At 38.7% G+C, this 20,224-nt stretch overlaps 1 protein-coding gene across 2 annotated transcripts in view; it reads right to left on the minus strand.

Moving 5' to 3' along the window:
• Positions 1–17,786: 17,786 nt before the first annotated feature.
• The window catches only part of LOC122650007 (rRNA (cytosine-C(5))-methyltransferase NOP2C), a 40,819-nt gene continuing 38,381 nt past the window's right edge, over positions 17,787–20,224 (minus strand). For both annotated transcript variants that reach the window (XM_043843296.1, XM_043843295.1), the window contains one exon: positions 17,787–18,178. In XM_043843296.1, the coding sequence (XP_043699231.1) occupies positions 18,055–18,178 (124 nt within the window). In that variant the 3' untranslated portion in view covers positions 17,787–18,054. The remainder of the gene's footprint in view (positions 18,179–20,224) is intronic.

The raw sequence follows: 20,224 nt of genomic DNA on the forward strand, positions 1-20,224 counted from the left end.
GGTGACGTGTCTGGCATGACCGGGTGACGTTCTTTCTCCCAATATTTAATTACAAATGAGGAAAAGGTGGATATGTACGGATAGTAGCTCACTCCCATGATGCATGTCTGAAATGTAAAGCCAAATTCGATACCTTGTGTTCAATCTATTTATAAGTGGGTATTAGACATCCATCTTTTAGATTATCCTCTTTACCAGGTTGTCGATCAAACTCACTCATCCTGGTATCCCTAGTAGACTACCACAAGTTAACTGAGGGGATGGAGCATCTCATCATTTGTGATGGCAGCTTTGATCCAGCTTCTGGCATGGGTGGGTGGTGCTCAATTTTTCTTTCTAATTCATAGTTATTATGGTAGCTATGAATAATGGTGGTGTGGATCATCACAAGAATCCGAGTTGGAAAGAATACTTCAGGGGTACGCTGAACTAAAGATCTTGGATGGATCCCACCCGGACAGAATATTTGAACAGGGGTACGATGGTCATTGTGGCCGAACAGAGAACTACGGGCATAGAAGATAATGTATGTGAAATTGTGAATACCTTTTTAATTAATGAAGTTTTTATTTCATAAAAAAAACATGGATAAGACAAAGACTTGGTCAATACCAATCTCTAAACAACAAAGAGCAAACTCTATCTATTGCAACAAACTCAGATAATTCGTGTCACCTAAGAAGACAAATTGATGTTCTCAATAAAGAAAGGATCGGAACAACCACCTATCATTGATCGATCTATATATATGATGTTGCCTAATTATTTTTGGAATTTTGTTATTTTAATGATGAAATGGGCTCTCATAACCAATTCTAGCATCCTGACCAAACACAGGATAAAATTGGTTATCTCAGCCCATTTAAATAAAAAGAATAGATATTATTTGTGGACCAGTGTAACATTGTCAAGGCTATTAAAATATGCATCGGATTCCTCTACTTCCGCCTACCCTTACTGCCGTCTGTGCCCCACATACAAGTAAGGTGGAATGTACCGCCTTATCCATGCCCAAGTGCTTTACCTGAGAGGGGGTATGGCGGTATTTTTCCCCTTGCTTGTGTGTGGGGGTGTTCGACAATACCGGGCAGGCGGAAGTAGAGGAATCGGATCTTAAAAATACGGGAATTATGGACATTTGATCAGGATAAACTAGTGTTGAGCCCAGACCAAACTCAAACGTGGCCCATATTTTAGGCCCATTATTTTCTCAGATGCTATGCCTCGATTAGAACAAATATTGGGCTTGGTCTACTCAACAAACCAAAGTTTCCCAGCGTGTGTACAGTAGTATCCCACCCTGTGCATCACCTGAATTAGGGGTGTTAAAAGTTGACTCGCACAGGTAGGCCGGACCTGAATTGACCAGTTGAAGCTTGAGATTGGCCCGACCGATTACTAAACATGTTGAGCTCAACCACCGACTGATATCTGACCGTTTATAGCTCGATCGATTAGCCAGTTTAAGCCCATTTAGCTTGATTATAGTGCATTTAAGCACCGTTTATGACCTATTTAAGGACCAATTAGTCAATTAGCCCATTTAAAGGTAGATTAGCCCAATTATCTTGAGCCCAAGCACAGCCACACATGAAATGATCGGCACACCCTGGTCCTTTCCACCTTTTCAAGGGGTACGTCATTTCACATGCATACATCGAGGCACAGCACCGATTAACGTTCTTTCTCCAAATATATATATATATATATATATATCAATATAAATACAAAAGAAAGAATTTATTGTATATAGCCTTATCATATAGTTGACAAATACTTGACAAGCGATCAATCCAAAGAGCAACCTATCTAAGTAATTGTCAACAATTTTGAACTCCCAAATTCAGGTCGAAGAAAATTATGACCTGAATCAGCCTGACTAATACATGGCCAAAGTTAGGTACTAGTTATTGAATGGGCTGGGCTAAACATGGCTAACTATGTTGGAGTTTTCCCAATTTCATCCAAATAAAGATATGGGAAAATGTTCTCCGCACTGGGGTGTAGGCTGTGCCTAGACACATGGGGGTGGGTGAATTGAGCACCCCACCCTGCTCTATGTGTCTGGGCGCAGCCTACACCCTTGTGCGTTGCGGTACTATAAGCTACCACCCTATATGTTTATCTCTCTCTTCCTCCCTTTGAGGGGTAAGGGAGTCATTTTAAAAGGAGAGGAGGGGCGGGAAGAGAGAGATAGACACATAGGGGCAAGCTTAACCTCTCGAATAGGTAATTTGTAGTGGCTTCAACCCCTCATAGAAACAGAGGGAAGAGATGTAATCCCTTCCCCATCCTCTTTGCTTTCTCCGAAGTCCCACCAAGGTAAGCATAGGTAATTCGTGGATTCAACTTAACCTTGAATCCAACTGTAATTGTGAGCCTGTTTAGCATATAATCTTGTATAGTAATCCAAAAAGAGATTCTCTAAGAGGGATTGTTGATGGAAAAAAAGACTTGTTATTGAAGGCAGCCGCTAAGTCATCCTGCGCCATCCTAGTAGCAATAAATAAAGTTTCATTTGGATTAGTTGAAACATTTTTAAAAGCTTTCTAATTTCTTGTGCGCCAGATCTCTCAAGAGAGAATAACATTAAATTGGATCAGCTAGCTTTCTACAATCTCTTTTATAGAAACCGGATACCTCAAACCAAGACTTAATCAACTCTACAAAGTAAATATATTACACAGAGGGTCGTAGGAAGAAAGGGGGTCCTAACCAGATCCTCTATTGTCGAGTTGCCCGGTAGGACCGTGCTGTCCAGACACGGTGCTGTGCTCAAAGACCGCCTTACCCCCATTCGGGCAAGCCATTTGGGCAGGGGTAAGGCGAACATTGCACGCAACACCTTGTCTGGACAGCTCAGCAGTAGAGGATCCAAATTACCTAACCATACTAGCTTAACATGATTGCAGGATAAATGGGCATATACAACATTTGTTTAAGTTTATTGCAACATGGACAAGAAGGGTCAGAGATTTGATTCCTCTTGACCGAGTTGGATTTAACAACCAAAATATCATGAGACTCAAAATTTTTTTGGGGGGCAAGAGAGGGTAGATCTATATTCCAAATAGATTTTCAAGTAAAGAATGAGTGAGGGTTTGGCATGGTTGATCTAAAAGGAGGAGGAGGAGAGCATGATTTAAAGACATAAAGACATAGTAAGCTCTCTTCACCGAAAAGGCACCTTCTTATAAAAAATTCAAACCCAATAATCATCAATAGTAGTGGAGCTCATTGGAATTTTGCCACCTCAAAAGTAAAATCAAATGGGAAAATTGAAGTCCAATAAGAAGTCAGCTTTCCATTCCCTAATATTAGGGTCAATGAGATTCACAACAAATTTAAGATTTCAATGAGCAAACTTAGGACGAGTTGCGCTCGTCTCCCAGAAGCCCACCATGCCTAGGGAGCATTTAGTTGTTGGGCTGTGCTGCACACATCTCTAGGCGTGCACCGAGATATGTGCAATACAGTCCCATCCTTGGATGCCCCTAGGCATACCCTGTGTGCTGACCTCTCTGAAGAGGAGCTGGATCCACTTAAGACAGGGAACTCTCAAAAAAATACCCAAGTATCACATCAAATATTAATAGAGGTACGTAGCAGCCACTACCTATAAGGTCCACATATTGGATAATACCCATATCCCTCCAAAATCCAAGCTACCATCTCTTGCCACCCTTGCCACATGAAATACATTAATGAACGTCGGTGCCCTTTTTGTCATAGAACTACAAAAAATTGAGCATCACACAAGCAAAGAAGTGGTTACAAAGTATATTCAAACTTTCACATCACTAAAACAAATTATCATTTTAGTGGCATAGAAGAGTATGGTGGCATGTTTTTTGTCACTTTAAACTCACTCTACTTTTGAGGCTTTTTCTTGGACCTGGCTCTCTTTGGTCATTTCATAGTGGGGTTCGCCTGTAAAATGATCCAAATGCCCCCGTTTTTGCTGGGTTGGATCCTCCGACTCCCACCACGGTTGGAGAAGAACCGAATACCCTTTTCTTACTTTAGTTAGAGTTGAAAATTGAAGCTTGACCATTGAGATGAGTATAAGACCATCTATAATATAAGCCAATTGACCATCCATGTTTGCCTTAAATTATATTTGTGGCAAATCCAAATCCAAATCCATGCATCAATTATGTGATGGCATTTGGAATCCATTTATTAACTTAACTCAACTAGCTCAACATTTGGGGGAGTCTCTTCTGAGGTTTACTTTTACCACTTTTCTCAAGGTTAATTAGAGAATCCAAACAAAAACTGATTTAATTAATCTCCATCAAGATTTCATAAACCAAATATCAGGTGGACCGGATGTTTAATGACCATCTAAATTATGGGCAATTAAGGGTTACCAAGGATAACAATGTTGCACCTTCTTTACTGAAATTTTGATCCATCAATCTCTCTCACACATATCTCACACCAATAATAACAAATAAGAAGAATCTATTCAATTAATTTAAAAGTGGCCAGGGACAATATGATTTTCTGTTGGTAATGGTCGGACCAATATTTAAGGGCATTCCATAGCCTTATACTGAAACAGAACCTAATAATGTGTTGGGTCTCTTTTAAGTAGGACCATGAGACCAGCACTCAGTCTCATGCATGCTCCATATATTTATTATCTCACTACATAAACACCTCCTGATACTTTAGGGCGAGCGGTAGCAGCCATTATAAAACAATGATGACAGTGCTCCATCAATCTCAGTTATTGATTTTCTGAAATAAAATCTGAGCCGTTCAATTTTTTAAAGCACAAACAAAATGGTGACCTTCTCTTTACCCACATCACCGGTAAATAGATGCCGCCCTTCGACAGACCAAATGAGGTGAGGAGGACGATGGGGTGGCAACGGAGGAGGAAGAAGACGTTTTAGGTTTTTACGTTTTGATTTTGAAAAAAAAAGGGAGGAAAGCTGTGAAATCGTTTTACTTTGGTTTAGGTTTAGGTTTTAGAGTGGTCCGGTTGGAAAAAACGGTTTTGTTTTGGGTTGATTTGGTTTGTTTTTCTAAAACCATTTAAACTCAATAATTCAAAAAAGTTTAAAATGTACTGTTAGATGCCACACTTTACAGGTGTCAATGATATATTCCAGTACCGGAAAGATCGCTGCTATGCCTAAGCCGTAGAAGTTCTGGATCTTTTTCGGTAGTAGGCCACACTCTCATGTGTCCATGTCTCTCCTCATTAAAATAAGGAGGCAAAGGTGTCTTTTCACATGGGAAGAAGAGAGATAGCCTCATTGGAGTGCCAGCATAGGTCACATTCCCAGACAGAAAACTTTTTCCCTTTATTTATATTAATTTTATCGTAATTGTTTAAGTATATGAGAATATAATATAATTAACAAACTTTTTTTTTTTTTTTTTTGGTTTAATAATTAACAAACTTGACCAAGCTACTTTTGTGTTACTGGGTAAGATATTATAATACGAACCCTCCTCTGTAGTCTTTGCTTTACATTTCAATCATGGAAACCTACTTTTGGATATGGTTTCATAGCGAAGTGTCACCCTCAGTCCTTCTCTTGGGATTCAAAATCCTCTCTTTTGAAATAAAACGTACCAATAGAGTAGTTTTTTATATATATATATATATGTATTAAATGCGTTGGATCTCTCACTCTCTTGTTAGGAGCAGGGGACATGGGAGCTTGATGAGGATGATGAGTCATCCTGTGGTGTAAAGGTCCGTGGCAACTTGGAGTATTGAGAATGCATTTAATAATCGAGGATGAAAGAGAAGGGCAATAGAGGAAAGAACACCCAACATGATCATTAGAAATATCTTGCCTGTTTATGTTGGTGTTGGGATTATGACCCATCACCCCTCCTCCTCTCTTATCTATTGATTAGTTTTTCAACAATTGTTAGTTGGGTTCTTGAGGAATCTAGAGATTTCAGAATGAGTTATGTCGAATAGGACTTATTGTGAGGGGTTGGGGAAGGGTGTTCAAAGCTATATTCTAAATTTGAACCCAATTACCCATTTATTACTTGTATTATGGGTACACAAGCCAATATCTACCATCAGGTTCTAGCTAAGTCAATATGGAAGAGCTAGAATGGAAATGGATCTCTACTTGAGAACCAACTAGTCATGTTTGGGTACAATTCCAGTTCTCATTACTGGGCCAAAATTAGAATTGGCAAAAGCATACATGGCCAGCTATATATTGACTGGTTCATTTCTTTACCATCTAATTGGTTGTCAGGATTAATACTGACCGATCGACCCTTGGCCTATGAAGATTTCTACATAATCACCACAGGACTACCAACCTGATGTTCGATTTATCAAGGCATCTGGGTCAACCTCAAACCAAAATTTAACCAGTTAAATCAGGTAAAAAGAAGCTTCAGGGTTAGATAGAAGAGTTTAAATGTCACAAAGCATGTGTGGAACTGTGGAAGTCCAATTTTTTTTTATTGGGTATTAGTTAATTGGGATCAAGGTTCTAAATTTTGATTTCAACTCAATTTCAATCAGGCCCAAAATTGAGATGAGTTGAATCTTGTTTCTGAGGTTTTTAATACTGGACTGTTGGGTTGAAACCTAGGGTCGAACCCATTTCGATCCTAGATTTTGTATAATTAGAAAATTTCCATCAATTTCGATCGAGATTTAGTTCCATGATTGGGACTTCACCCATACTGTCCCAATTGTACAAGATGGAAAAGGACAGCCAATTCTGGGTAAACATATTAATTAATGTATCTTATGAAACAAGAAATCCTTATGACTCCGTTTGGTTGCAAGGAAATTAAAGGGAGAGGAATGAAAAATTTTTAAACCTAAAAAAGAAACTTTTGTAATCATTATCCTAATATGAATGTATAAACTACTTAAATTTCTTATCATATCTAGTAATGATACATTTTACATTTTAAACCAAAGAAAATTGAATGCATAGTAAAATTGAATTTAATAACCAAATAAGGAGTGATTTGGAGTTAATGATATTGTCACGCGAGAAAATGATTACAAATTTTTTTTTTTTTTTTAAAGTATGAAAATTTCACTTCCCTTCGTTTTACTTTTCCTTACAACCAAATAGAACCTATAGATTGAGCCCTAGTTACCTAATTGCCGTGTAAAATAATTAAAACCCATTCATGGTTGTTTAATATATAGGTTTGGGATAAACAAAGGGTAAAAGATATTTTTAAAAGGTCACTTAATTAAAGGAGTCGGCAGAACTGGACCCAACCAATAATCAGATCACTTCATTAATTAGACTCCATTACAGGTATCCCTACTTTTATCTAACCTATGGACGAGGGGATCATGAGACAGACTCATGATCGACTGTCCTTTTGTGTTATAGTCTCATCTATATTGACAACCATTCATTTGACCAAACCATTAGGTGGCTGGTTGGTTGGGTCATGATCTTGATCAATTACAATTCTTGGGTTGGTTATGTCTTGTAATTATAATTAGAATCCATTACTAAATGTAATCTGGAAAGGATCATAATAACCGCAGCCTTATCCTTACTTTACAAAGAGATTGTTTTCAGAGACTCGAACCCATGACCACTTGATCACAATGAAACAATTTAACCGTTGTACCAAGGTCCACCCTCATAATATTACATCTACTACTAATTCTATTAAAGTCTAAGTACTGGTATCTATTATAGAAATGTCAAAAAAATGTATTCTACTACTCTAAACAGATTACCTTTTTATATCCATTGTGAAAGACCCAAAGAGGATTACTTGGGTTATGTTATCTAAAACGTACAAGGTAAGAAATCCAGAACAAGCAATGTGAGGTCCTAAACAGAACATGTCATATTGGCCATAGAACCCTCATCCTAGAGTTAGGGGTTGTGAGGTAGGACTTACCCAAAAAGATGATATCTATATTGGCAGTGTTGGGTAGGATAGAGGAAGCATTTATTACATATTGAACCACTAGACCTTCCATCATCCAACCCATTGACACCACAAAAGGTACCAAACGTGACACATGCAGTAGGAAGCAAGCAACATTGAAATAGTATTGGAAAGTAGGGAAGGCAAGGGAAACTGTAAAGATCCAAGGTAAAAGCAATTTGTAAAAGTTTTAAAAAAAAGTTAAAAGATTTTTAGTAGATTCACCCGACACCTAACCTTATTTCATGGAATGAACAAGAAGAAACAACTTCACCCACCACAGAGTCACAGACCATAGCTTAATCATCATTTAAAAAGAAATCTTTTGCTTAATGGAGACAAAGTTTTGATTTAATCCTTAAAATTTATTGGCAGACTCTGCTTAATTTAGGTGGAGCTGTCTGTACAACTCTAAACATCACAATACACTTTTCTTGAAAACTTTTTTTTTTTTTTGGGGGGGGGGGGTGGGGGTTGAGCCTTTAGTGTACTTAATATACAACCACTTTATCCACATTAATTAATCAAGAAACATTGCATGTCTCAAGTATTTGACATTAATAACATGAATCTTCTTACTTTAAGTAGTATAAAATTAAGGAGAAGTATCTCTAGATTTTAGAAATTTTTATAGTAAAGAAAAGGCTAGGGGGGGGGGGGGGAGAGGAAGATTAGGAAGAATGCTTTAGGAAATAAAAGATTGGTAATATATTATAGAGGAATAAAGTCAAAATGGGCTTTTGTTGGTGCATTTCTACGAACACATCACATGCGTATGGATTCTCCACCCACCTCAGATCAAGGATTGAGAGATTTAAAGCCCACCCAACACGATATGTTGCCTCCATGTGCACCTAAGCTTGTGGTGGTTGGTTCTCCACTTCTCCTTAACAATCTTCCTTTCGCCTCTCTCTCTCTCTCCACTCCATAAATGGGCCCTTTTTTAACTTTGGTTGCCTTCACTCTATCACATGTAGACCTAATACAGATTTTTTTTGGCCTTTTTAACATTTGGAGACCAGACAAGTGGACCAGAAGAAGTTTCTCTCCTCTCCATTTCTAAGTTATCTCTGTTGATATCACAATTGGGGTCCATTCTGGTTGGGTTTGTGGATTTTTTTTTTTCCTCTAAAGAATATTAGGTGCACATGATTGTCGGGTTGAGGTGGGCTCAAGTTATCCTTTGTAACACAGTGGATGGATCTCCCTATTTAAACCCTTCTACCTCTTCTGCTACCTCATTGTGGCTTAGCCCTTTACATATTTCTCTTCTTTGTTCTTCCTTTCTTCTTTCTCTTACTACTACTCTCATGGCTTCTGCATTTTCTTCTTCAGAGAATTTCGTTTCTGGGTTTGAAGCTATGGGGCCAGGTTTCAATATCGATGAAGCTTTTCTTAAATCCTTATTAGAAGAATCATCACAAGTGGAGGAGCCAGAGGATGAAAGATTAGGTTACGTAATGCGGTCTCTAGAGGCCGAGATTGAACCGAACGTGACGTTTGGTCGTACACCGGCAGCCGGGCCGGCAATCTTACCTGAGTTGGATGTTCATCAAGGCAATTCCGAGGATTTTGTATTAATGGATGATGGGTTTGATTGGCTTGACATGGAAATTACTTCTTCGTCCCTTACTAGTGATGAAATGGGGAACTGGTATATGGACACGTGTGCTTATGATCACCTTTCTGGTGATATGGTTAATGAGTTTGGAGAAGAAGTAAGAGATTATTCTCAGTTATACTATACAGCTCCCGTAGAAGAGCATGCGTATAGCTCTTTATGGCAGGAAACTTATGATTCTGTGATGTACGATTAGGATGCTGCCACGTGCTCCTTTTTGGGAAAAAAGAACCTTGTGGGGACACATCGGAGTTATATATAGCCGTTGGATGGCTGTAGATATGTAATGGGATTAATAGTTTAATTAATCAGTGCTTCTCTTACAAATTTATATTATTGTAATTTTATTTTCTATTTTTGGTACTATATATGGTTTACTTTGAAAAAAAGACCTTCTTATTCCTTCTTTTTGAAACTTGTTGAATCAGTAAAAGTGAACTCAGTAACGAGCCCTGGGTTTTTTGTTAATTAAAGAAACCAAAGAGTGGTGGTAGTAGGTGTTTGGCCCAATTAGAAGCATTCACGTGAAAGTTGGATCCATCTAACAAGACAATGGCTGTTCAGCAATTAGGTCGTAGGCCCATGAGAGCAAAAAAAAAAACTTTATAATATCTAGGGACAATGTAGACATTTACAATTTATAATATATTTCTTTCTTTTTCTCAACGAAAGAAAAATAAAAAAACCGTAGCCAACTGTAGTACATAGTACTCACCGAGTACGAGTCATTGTCACTTAAAAAAATGAGAGGTCTTCTAAACTTCGGGTTGGGATCAGCTACCCACATGGGGAGTAGAGGAAACCCATGCCCCATGGAGGATTCAGATCTGTCTTCACATTCTTCAAGTGGGAAGTAGATTTGGACTCCTAAATTTGGATTAGGCTCTTGTGCAACATTCTGCCTGGGCTGTACGTGCTACGCTAGACACAGTGAGGCGTGAAGAAACCACCTTACCCCTGCCCGAGCACCTTGCCCAAGCAGGGGTGAGGCGATCCTTTCATGTCTCGTTGTGTCCGACGTTGCACGTGTAGCCCGAGCAAGGTGCTGCACAGGATCTTTTTGGCCTAAACTTCTACATAAATATGGTCGGCATTCTCTTTGGGGGAACGTGCCAATGAGATCATTTGCATTGGCATCATGGGGTGAGATTTTCGCCTTTCTTGGGGTGGGGCAGTCATTTCGCCTCCCTCTGTGTTTGGGTGTGAGTAGTATACTCCCCCCTCCCCCTACCCCCCTCCCAAAAAAAACTTTTCTCCTATTTTTTCTTAGGTTCCTTCAATCTCTAGGAGAAAAAGATATCATTAATTCTTGAATTTGACAAAGCTGTATTTGTATGTCAAAACAAGAATAAACATAATGAGACAAAAATCATGGTAAAATAATAATTGATTTATACATATCTCTGTTTTTTAAATTCAAAATTTCCTTTTCACTTCTTGAAATCCAAACATAGCCCTAAGGTACCTGGACTCTGGACAATTAAGTTCATCTAAAGATTCTTTCAAACCATTTGATTTAACAAATGGATAATTATCTCTCTTTTCCATGAAAAACGCTTGTTGGTGAATGGTGAAGGCTTCAAAACGTTTAAAAGAAGCCTGAGCAGCCAGCCGCCTTCTAGATTAGTTGGTGTTGGTGGAGAGAAAACTATGGGCATTGACTATTTAACTTTTCTACATTTTTCTTATGGATGTGATTTATAGGAAAATAATCAGCTCCACAAAGTGATTGGATTATGTGGGTTGCAAAATGATGTTTGACTCTGACACGTTACCCTTTTACAACTTATGTATCCAATTGATAGACGGTTGGAGATTTTACATCTTATGAATAATTATAGACAACATTTAAAAAAAAAAATAATAATGGAGTAGATGTATTAGGGTTTGTGTCCAGGGCAAGAGGTCGCTGTCTGATCGTGTAGGCCTTATACCAGCACAAGGGCCAATGAGAACACGCTAAAGGCATCAACATGAGTGAGATATTTGATTTCATGGAAGATGAGGTGGTAATTTCACTTGTTTCTGTGTCAAAGCACAAGACCACGTGATGAGGTAACGTTCGTTTTTCCCTTATTCTTAAAAGGCAAAGGGCCTTTCAGACTAAAGGGATACCCAATGGGCAATAACATTAGCCTCCCTAACTAGAAATTAGGGGTGCAAGCTTGACCCGGCTAGTCTGAGCCAACCCAAGCTTGTCTTATCCTAGATGGGCTTTTCTGCACGTAGATTGGACCAAGGTATGGTTCAGGAGCATAGCTTGGCCCCAGAAATATCAACCACGGCCCAACCCATGGGTTAAAAAATCCAAACTAGGCACTATCAGGCTCATGACGGGCTTGGCCAAACTTGCATCCCTAATTTCAAACCTGGATCCCGAGTTTTAAATCCTCGGGACTACGTTTGGTTGCAAAGGAAATTATAGGGAAGAGAAGTGAAAATTTTCAAACCTAAAAAAGAAATTTTTGTAATCATTACTGCTACTACTGCTACTACTATATATCAAGAAGGTGGAAGAGGGGGGGTAAGAGGGTCGAACCAGTGACCTTCTCTAGACTTACGCTAGAGCCCAACTGCCTAATTGCCTGTTATTGAGCTTGAAGCTCATCCTCAAACCAAAAGGAATTGGATACAAACTAAAAATAAAATTAAATAATCAAATATACAATAATTTGGATTTGTTTTCCCATTCCCCTTGCAACCAAACAAAGCAGGATAAATCTCCATGAGGAAGGCTTTTTTCAGTTTCCCACTCCTAAGTCCTACCCACTGTATACAATGTCTCATTTTCCTTGGAATCATCATTTGCTATCTACTGGACATGAGTTTCATGAACTTCACATTGGACATGATTGAGACTCTCTATAAGGATATGTTCTTAAATCAATAAGATTTCCACTTTGTGTTTTTGCCCATTCCATTATTGATAATGACTTAACTTAGAATCCCATAATGTGAAATGCATGCTCCATTGATTCTCAAGGACTTGTTCAGACTGACTCAGATCCACAAATATTCTTAACTTGATGCTGACCTCCAACACCTTTAACTCATTTACTAACCACTAATTTCAATTTCTCAAAAATGCTTCCCATGCCATTGGTTGACCTTCACTCAAAATGCTCAAACACTCCAAAACAATAGACTAGTAGTTTTAGTTGATATGATCACAAATCTGTAGTGGACATTGTCATAAAACATGTTTGACCCCATAACCCTAATTAACTTCATCCAATGTGTTCCACTAATTAAATTGCCTCTTCATGGTCTGTCCCTTTCACTTTAATTTCACTTTTGTGGGTTTTTGCCCTTTTAGTGCTAGACAAGTGGGAACTAATTAATGGCTCCATTATTGCCTTACCTTCTATACAATAGCAGTTCCCATAATTGTCTGGTAATAGCTAGCATGGCACCCATGTTGTTCTACTTAAACACAACCATTCTAGTGGATGTTCACTCTGAGTTGCCTTACCACTTCCTTGGTAGCTTCTTCTTCTCCTTCTTCTTCCACCAAAAGGCATGGCAGACGAGAAGCAACACTGATATTAAAGAAATGAATGTTTCCGAAGATGTTTCGGCCTTTCTTTGCACTCTAAATATCTACCACTTGGTAAATTAGACTGGTCCAAATTTTGTGAATATGTAGACTTCGAGGTCCACTGCTAATATGTAATATTTCAATCCAAATAGAGTTTGCCAAGTGGTGAAATAGATCGAGGAATGAAAGTTAAGGACTATGATAGTATACATAATACACATTAGAATATTGTGGACATACATGAAAATACATGGGAATGCATGCTGATAAACCGAAGGAGACTGATTTAATCAAGGTATACAATATGACACCTAGTAAAAATCCAAACCATGCATTTCTACATAGGGTCGGTCGGGCTGAGCTGGGTTCAGCCCAAGACCTTAGCCCAACCCTGGCCCAGCTCGACCTCAAGTTTGAAAATCCCAGTGCAGACCTGCCCTACGGGTTGAAGATCTCAGCTCAAACCCTATCCGAGCTTAATTAGGACGGGCTAGGGCAGGTTCAGGCTGACCAATTGACAACCCTACCAGCTAGTAGTAGAGATCCCAGGAGGTCACAAGATTGACTCTTTCATGCTTCACTAAGGAGGGGGTTGTGAGGTTAAAGGATGAGAGGTTAAAAATAATGCATCTTTCCTATTGATAGCCATAAAAACTACCATGAATCAGAGAACAACACATGGCAGGCCCAAGGCCAAACAGAAGAACCCGGTTGGACTTGATCTTGCGTCGTCCTAGAACGGTCGAACCGGACAGATGAAGAAGTACATGTGGGGTCGTCACCTGGTAAGCTCGGCTGCTAGGACGAGACATCTAGTGTTGGCTCATCTACACGAAGACTGAATGGTTGGATATCCCCACCGAACCATAAAACCAAAGTGATAACTATAACTCGAGCAAATCGCGGGGCCACATGAGTGCATCCCGACATTCTCGGGATAAGCTGAGTCAACCGGATCTGACCGTTATCCATCTACAGAATCGTATCACACTCAAATAAAGACTCTTATCAAACGAAGAGTCCTCTCCCAACTATAGCTCCACCGAGAGATCTCTTACCTAAAACGGACTCCTTCCATACGAGAACTCTCCCCACAACCGCTTGGGATTGCCCTATAAATACCCAGGTATGAAACTTAAATGGGACTCACTTTTCACTATGTTGAAATGCTGCTTAAACGGAGACCTAACTTAGGCATCAGAGAGTCCTCGATCGGAGCCACACCGACTCTCCTTTGCTAACCCGATTTTTTGCAAGCTCATCCATAAGCAGATCGGGCGGAGGCTTCCTGATGCAACACCTATACTAAAAAAAACTACTTATAAAGTATATGATTGGTTAAATGTTTGCCTTTATGAAAAGGTATTCCTCTTAGATGTGAAGTGTATGGAACATGTGAAATGTCATATTCGTTTGGAACATATGAAATGTCATATTCTATTCATCTCCAATGTGAATACGAGGATACAGAGTGGTGCGGGTCTTAAAAGGTATTAGTGATAAAATATCTATAGTACTAATGGAAAAATAGAGAAAGTGCGTACACTGTAAACATATAAAATAAATAAAAAAAAAGGCAATATGGAATAATGTGGATGTAATATACAACTTAAATTTTTATTTTCATTTTCATACACAAATATGCCTTATAATGCATATGGTATTGTCTGTGCTTAGTTTCTTACAAAGTGCTACTTAAGTTAAAAAATATCAACTAATTTTTTTTTTAGTTATAATTAAGTATCAAGTAATTGATATGGGTGTTTCAACAGAAAGTTCTGTTGGGTGGGTAGCGAGTGTAGAGATCACATTTTCTTCCATTGCAACTTCATTGATCAAATTTGAAATGACATTTTAAAGATGTGTTACTCCTCCCATATTAGTGCTGATTCAAGCATCCTAGCTGAGGCCAAGTGAGTTGAGTTAGAGTTTGACGGGGATCCGATGAGGGCATAAGCCCGATTATAAATTAGTAATCGATCAACTATTTATAAATAGGACCATGCTCAACATATGAGGTCGGATTACTTAAACATGTTGGTCACGATGTTGAATCCTAAAATGGTGAAAACCGAATATATCCAACTATAATTGATTGAGATCGACCGATTGACACCCCCAGCTTCACCCAACCCATACTTGGAGAGGAACTCAACTCCCTTATCTTCAAACTCCTTCTAATCCCCGTGTGGGGCTCTTCTATAACGCGACACAGTGTGTGGCCCACACACACCAAACCTCCTCCCTTTCACTTTTCAGGCCTAATGGTTATGGTTATGCGTGTTTCATCAGATCCAAAGATAAAAGGTCATCTTTAATTAGTTCTAAATTCTAAATTCTAAGTAATCCCCTTGGGAATAACGCATCTTCATGAAGTCCACACCTTTCTACACCTTTTAATAATGGAGTTCACACGTTCCTCGTCCATTTTCCACATTCTCCGGTCGAGTCGAGTCCATAGCATTGACTGGATGCTATGCTGGACTCGGCGCAATGTGTGATGCGTGATTCCATCGACATACGTAGCTGATAGCTCCTCCTCCTCCTTCTCCTTAGTTTAATTATTAGATACCTCATGCTTGCTTGATCCATGACCTCACCCCCATTATAATTAATTGGTTCTTCAATTCAATTCTCTCTTTTTCACTTTAATTCAGAATCTTCAAGTACTATTTGTACTACTACTACTACTCTACTACTAGCCTTTAATTTGTTTGTTTGGTGGTGGAGAAAGTTATTGGTGGGGTGGAAGCCTCCCCTCCACCAATGCTTTTGAATCTCCCAAACAAAAAATCTGATGCATATATAGGACTGTCAGGTGATTGTCTAGATTTTATTGCTCTCCCAAGAGCCTCATTCATTGATTATCTCATCTCCTCTCCTCTATTTAAATCCTTTAACACCCTAGTAGTGATTATCTCTCAGTAGTCAGTACTGCATTAATTAGGAGTACCTCGATCTTCACCTAAACCCTCCCTTTTCTTCTTATTCTCTCCATCTTCATATTAACAAAATGGATGCCACTGTGTCATCTTCTCATCATGAGAGCTGCAGGGAATTCAATCCTGAAGGAATCCTGCAGATTCCTGGGATTGATTCAACTCTACTCATGTCCTTACTAGAAGAACCATCACAAGTACTGGAGGATGTGAAAGAGGTAGAAAGGTTACAATGTATAATCCAATCTCTAGAAGCAGAGATTGATCCCAACATGAAAGGCAATTGCAAGGATGGAGCTTCACTACAAGATTTTGGATTAGAAGAAGATCTCTACGAGGTTTCGGGATCACATTCTTTGCCTACCCATGAGTTTGATTATTCGCTTGATGATATGGAAATGAAGTTGCCAAGTGATGAGCTTGTTGGTGGTGGTGGTGGTGGTGGTATGATGGATTTGTATGGAGTTTCCCTGGAAGAGCAACAACCATACAGTTGCCTCTGGCAATAAACGTACGATTCTGGGGGTTGCAAGTAGGGTAGGGCTTGCTAGGAAGAAAGGAAAAAAAGAAGAAACTATGTTAAATTTTCTGCTAAATTGATAGTTAATTAAATGGGTATCTCTGACAATTTAGGATTTATCTTTTTCTTTTGGCTTTGTTCAAAATTGAGATAAGAATTCCCCCTTTTCAATGGAGCTTTTAGCCATTTGAGAATCTTATATATCAAGCTTTACATTCATCCCCCCTCCCTCCCCTCTTTTTTTTTATTTTAAATAAGGTACTTCTGGTCATCTTTTAGGTCTAGATAGTAAAAAGATTATCAAATATGGGACTCCCCTTTTTTCATTCTTCTTTTTCTTTCCCCCGAAACAACTAATCTGAATCCTGTTACCATTTCCAAAGCAAGATTTTGGAGTTCTGTATTATTTATTTGGAGATCTCATTGAACTAATGTGACCCTCCCCACACCCCGCAATGGCTCTACGGGGTATTTTTTCTCTCCTCAAAAGATGAATAAAATACTCAATAAGAGGGGAAGGGAGAAAACCGTAGAGTACATTTTACGAGAATCCTAGTCCAATTAATAAATATGATAACAAATTTATGGGAGAGGGTTCCCTCAAAAGGCAGTGTGGCCCCTGCACTAGCACGTGGCCAATGGAAGCATGTGCCTAAAACATCAACATGGGTGAGATTTCCACTTTTCATGGGGGTGGAGTGGTCATTTTATGCCCCTCTATCTAGGCGTAAGTACCACACTGCCTTTCAAGATTCTACACGTAAATAGATTAACAACCACATAAAGCAATGATCATAGAAGTTTCATTTTCTTTCTAAATCCAAATTTCAGTTCCCTTTCTTTCTCTTTGCTTGCAACCAGATGCAACTCAAGTGTTAAAGAGTCATGGAAAGGTAGTACTCAACGTATCGATGGGTTTACTAGCGTTGGTGAATTTAGAGCAATATCGATTGGTTCATGGAAAGGTAGTAAAACGTATCCAACATTCAATGTAAATAGAATTCCAAAAAGCCACAACAATGCTACAGAATCTGCGAAACATGACAATACAGGAAAACATAAAAGTGTTTTTGTTATTACATATTGGTCTATCATAAATGGATTACAGAATGGGAGGACCCCATACAGGAAACCTGGAAAAAATCCAACATGTCGAGAAGAATCTTCGATGGGGGGGAGGGCAAAAAGGATACCATCAGGCAATGTGTTCTTCTCAGTTCTTATTTCTCAGTTCAACCAATTGACATCAAATTTTTTGAACCTGCCATAGTGCCCTGTAAAAATTGATTGTACAGTGCAAAACAAATATTTTTGCCAATCTCTTGTAGCCAAAATAGAGAATGGAGCTCTTGGAAACATTTCTTTGGATCAATGACCGTTTTGACCGCACTCTGCCCTGCACAGGTTCCTGACAACCCGAGCCTTCTTTGACCAAATTAAACAATTCCAAATTATCAGTTATTCTGTGTGAAGGTGACGAACGCCTACCATCATTTATGATATTGCGATGCATTAATGGATATCCTCAGCATAAGTCAGGAATGCATTGGCCAACATTAAATTTGGCAATGAAGAAACCAATCGTATCAAGTAGAGATGATGGATCAAACTTCTGAACCAGTTCTTCCTCACCAGGTCTTAACCATTCTCTGAAACCATACATCAAAGTTAATCAAGTCAATACTACTTACAAAGAAGAAAATATGGGAAATTGTAAGACAGAAAACTGGGTAAAACAGTCTTGCAAAAAAAAAAGTCATAGAGGAGACAACCAGCAGGAAGTATTTCTTTTTGCATTACACAAGGAAAGGAATGCAAGGATTTCTGGGCTGCTCCAGTGATGTAAGAATGTTTCTTTTCATTGCAAGTAGAAATTAAATAATCGTCAAAGAAATTAACCAAAAACATGCCAACGAAATTACCATATAATGTTCTAGGTACATTTTTTGCCTACCCTAGAATAACAACCAAAAAAATAACTACACTAGATGCATAACAACCAAAAAATAAACTATCCCAGATGTTCAAGAAAAGGGTATGCTAATAGTCAACAGTCAAGTGATGGCAGTGGGACTAAGCTTGATTTTTTCAAATTTGTGAACTGTAGTTTTTGTAGATCTTAAATCCGTGGTGCACTGACCCATGCTGTGAAAATAACGCCCCAAGATTTGTATCTTTGGAGAAATAAATCAGAACAGGATCTAATTTGTTTGGAAACGTTCGTTGAACCCAGAGAAAAAGAAACAGAGCAGATATCCAATTTTAAAATGGAAGCAAGCCCTGTACTGGAACTGGAACTAGAGCCAACTGCAAAAGAGGACTGTGCATGTGTCACATAATGAACACATTCCAATAGCACTCCCTATTATAACAATTAACAAAGGACACCTGTTAACAACAGGAGAATCTTGTCCTTCAGTACTGAAGATTGAACACAATTAAACTATCAAGATCATCCATACAAAAAATTTAGCTTATACAAGAGAGGGAGAGAAGCAGATAATAGTGACAAGATCCAAGCAGTGTCCCAGTTTTTGTTTGTCAAAGTAGGCAGAAATTTGGCCTAATTTGACCTATTTATTTCTAGATGGTGATTTTTCTTGTTTCTAGTTTCCTTTTTTTTTGACTTCTTAAAAGTTGAGGGCAAACGGCTAAGTGCTCCAACCTCATACCATATAGGCAACTAATTAAAGGGCCATCAAGTTTCACAATTATCAATCCATCCTGCCAGAGTCATGACTCCCATACCTACCTTGTTTCAAAGCTAAAATTCTGATCCAAACATTGATGCAGCAATTAACAAAACTTGGTATCATTTAATATGGTTTGCAAGGAAAAAACAAAGAGAATTGAGGGAGAGAATAATGCATACACCAATGGGTGTCTTTGGGGTTCAGTGAACCATGTTTGTGAAGAATACTTCCCTTTCTCACGGATTTTTTTTCTTCTGGAAATTGGTATACATAATACAAGTGCCACAGTGCAAGTGTGGACAGGAGGCACATATCATGCAGTACATGATGAGAGAAGGGAAGCAGATATCAAGCAAGATGCCGGAACTCAATCTAGGTCTGGGCAGTGACAGCCCAGGCTTCACCAGCTGAACCAACTGTGACCTTCAAAGCATACTTCCCTTGGTTAGATTTGAAGCTAACAATGTCAACGTTTACATCCCCAAGGACGTTTTTTTAATCCATGTCAGAATCGAAGTCTAAGACTTCCCAGATTGAATAACAAGCAGCAAGTCCAAGTCCAACTACGAGTTCCACCACCTGCAAGTTCGGTCCTTTTTTCTTCTTATTTCCGAACTTTTCCTAATGAAAATAGGGGAATTTAGGCCATTGTTCTGAGTGTAATCAAAGTCAAATTATTGTCTTTTGGGTTATTCAAGTTTAGAGTAGGAACTTTTGATAGATTTCAGGTTGATAAATAGAACCCAAAAGGGGGCATCATACTCAGTTCGTGTTTTCTAGCAATATATCTTATGTTGTCTGAGCCTTTTGTGCTTTTCTTCTCTTTTCGTGGGTTTCATATTGAAAAGCCTGGTGTTATAGTTGCTTCTATGTTCAAAATACCCCTCTAAAGACTAAAATGAAAATTAAAAAAAATAAAATAAAACCATATAATGACATCATTACTTATCAGAAAATATTGTGCTCATACACTCTATCTCCGGGCACATTTGGATCCAATTC

The sequence above is a fragment of the Telopea speciosissima genome, chromosome 2, assembly GCF_018873765.1.
Source record: "Telopea speciosissima isolate NSW1024214 ecotype Mountain lineage chromosome 2, Tspe_v1, whole genome shotgun sequence".
Classification (NCBI taxonomy): domain Eukaryota; kingdom Viridiplantae; phylum Streptophyta; class Magnoliopsida; order Proteales; family Proteaceae; genus Telopea; species Telopea speciosissima.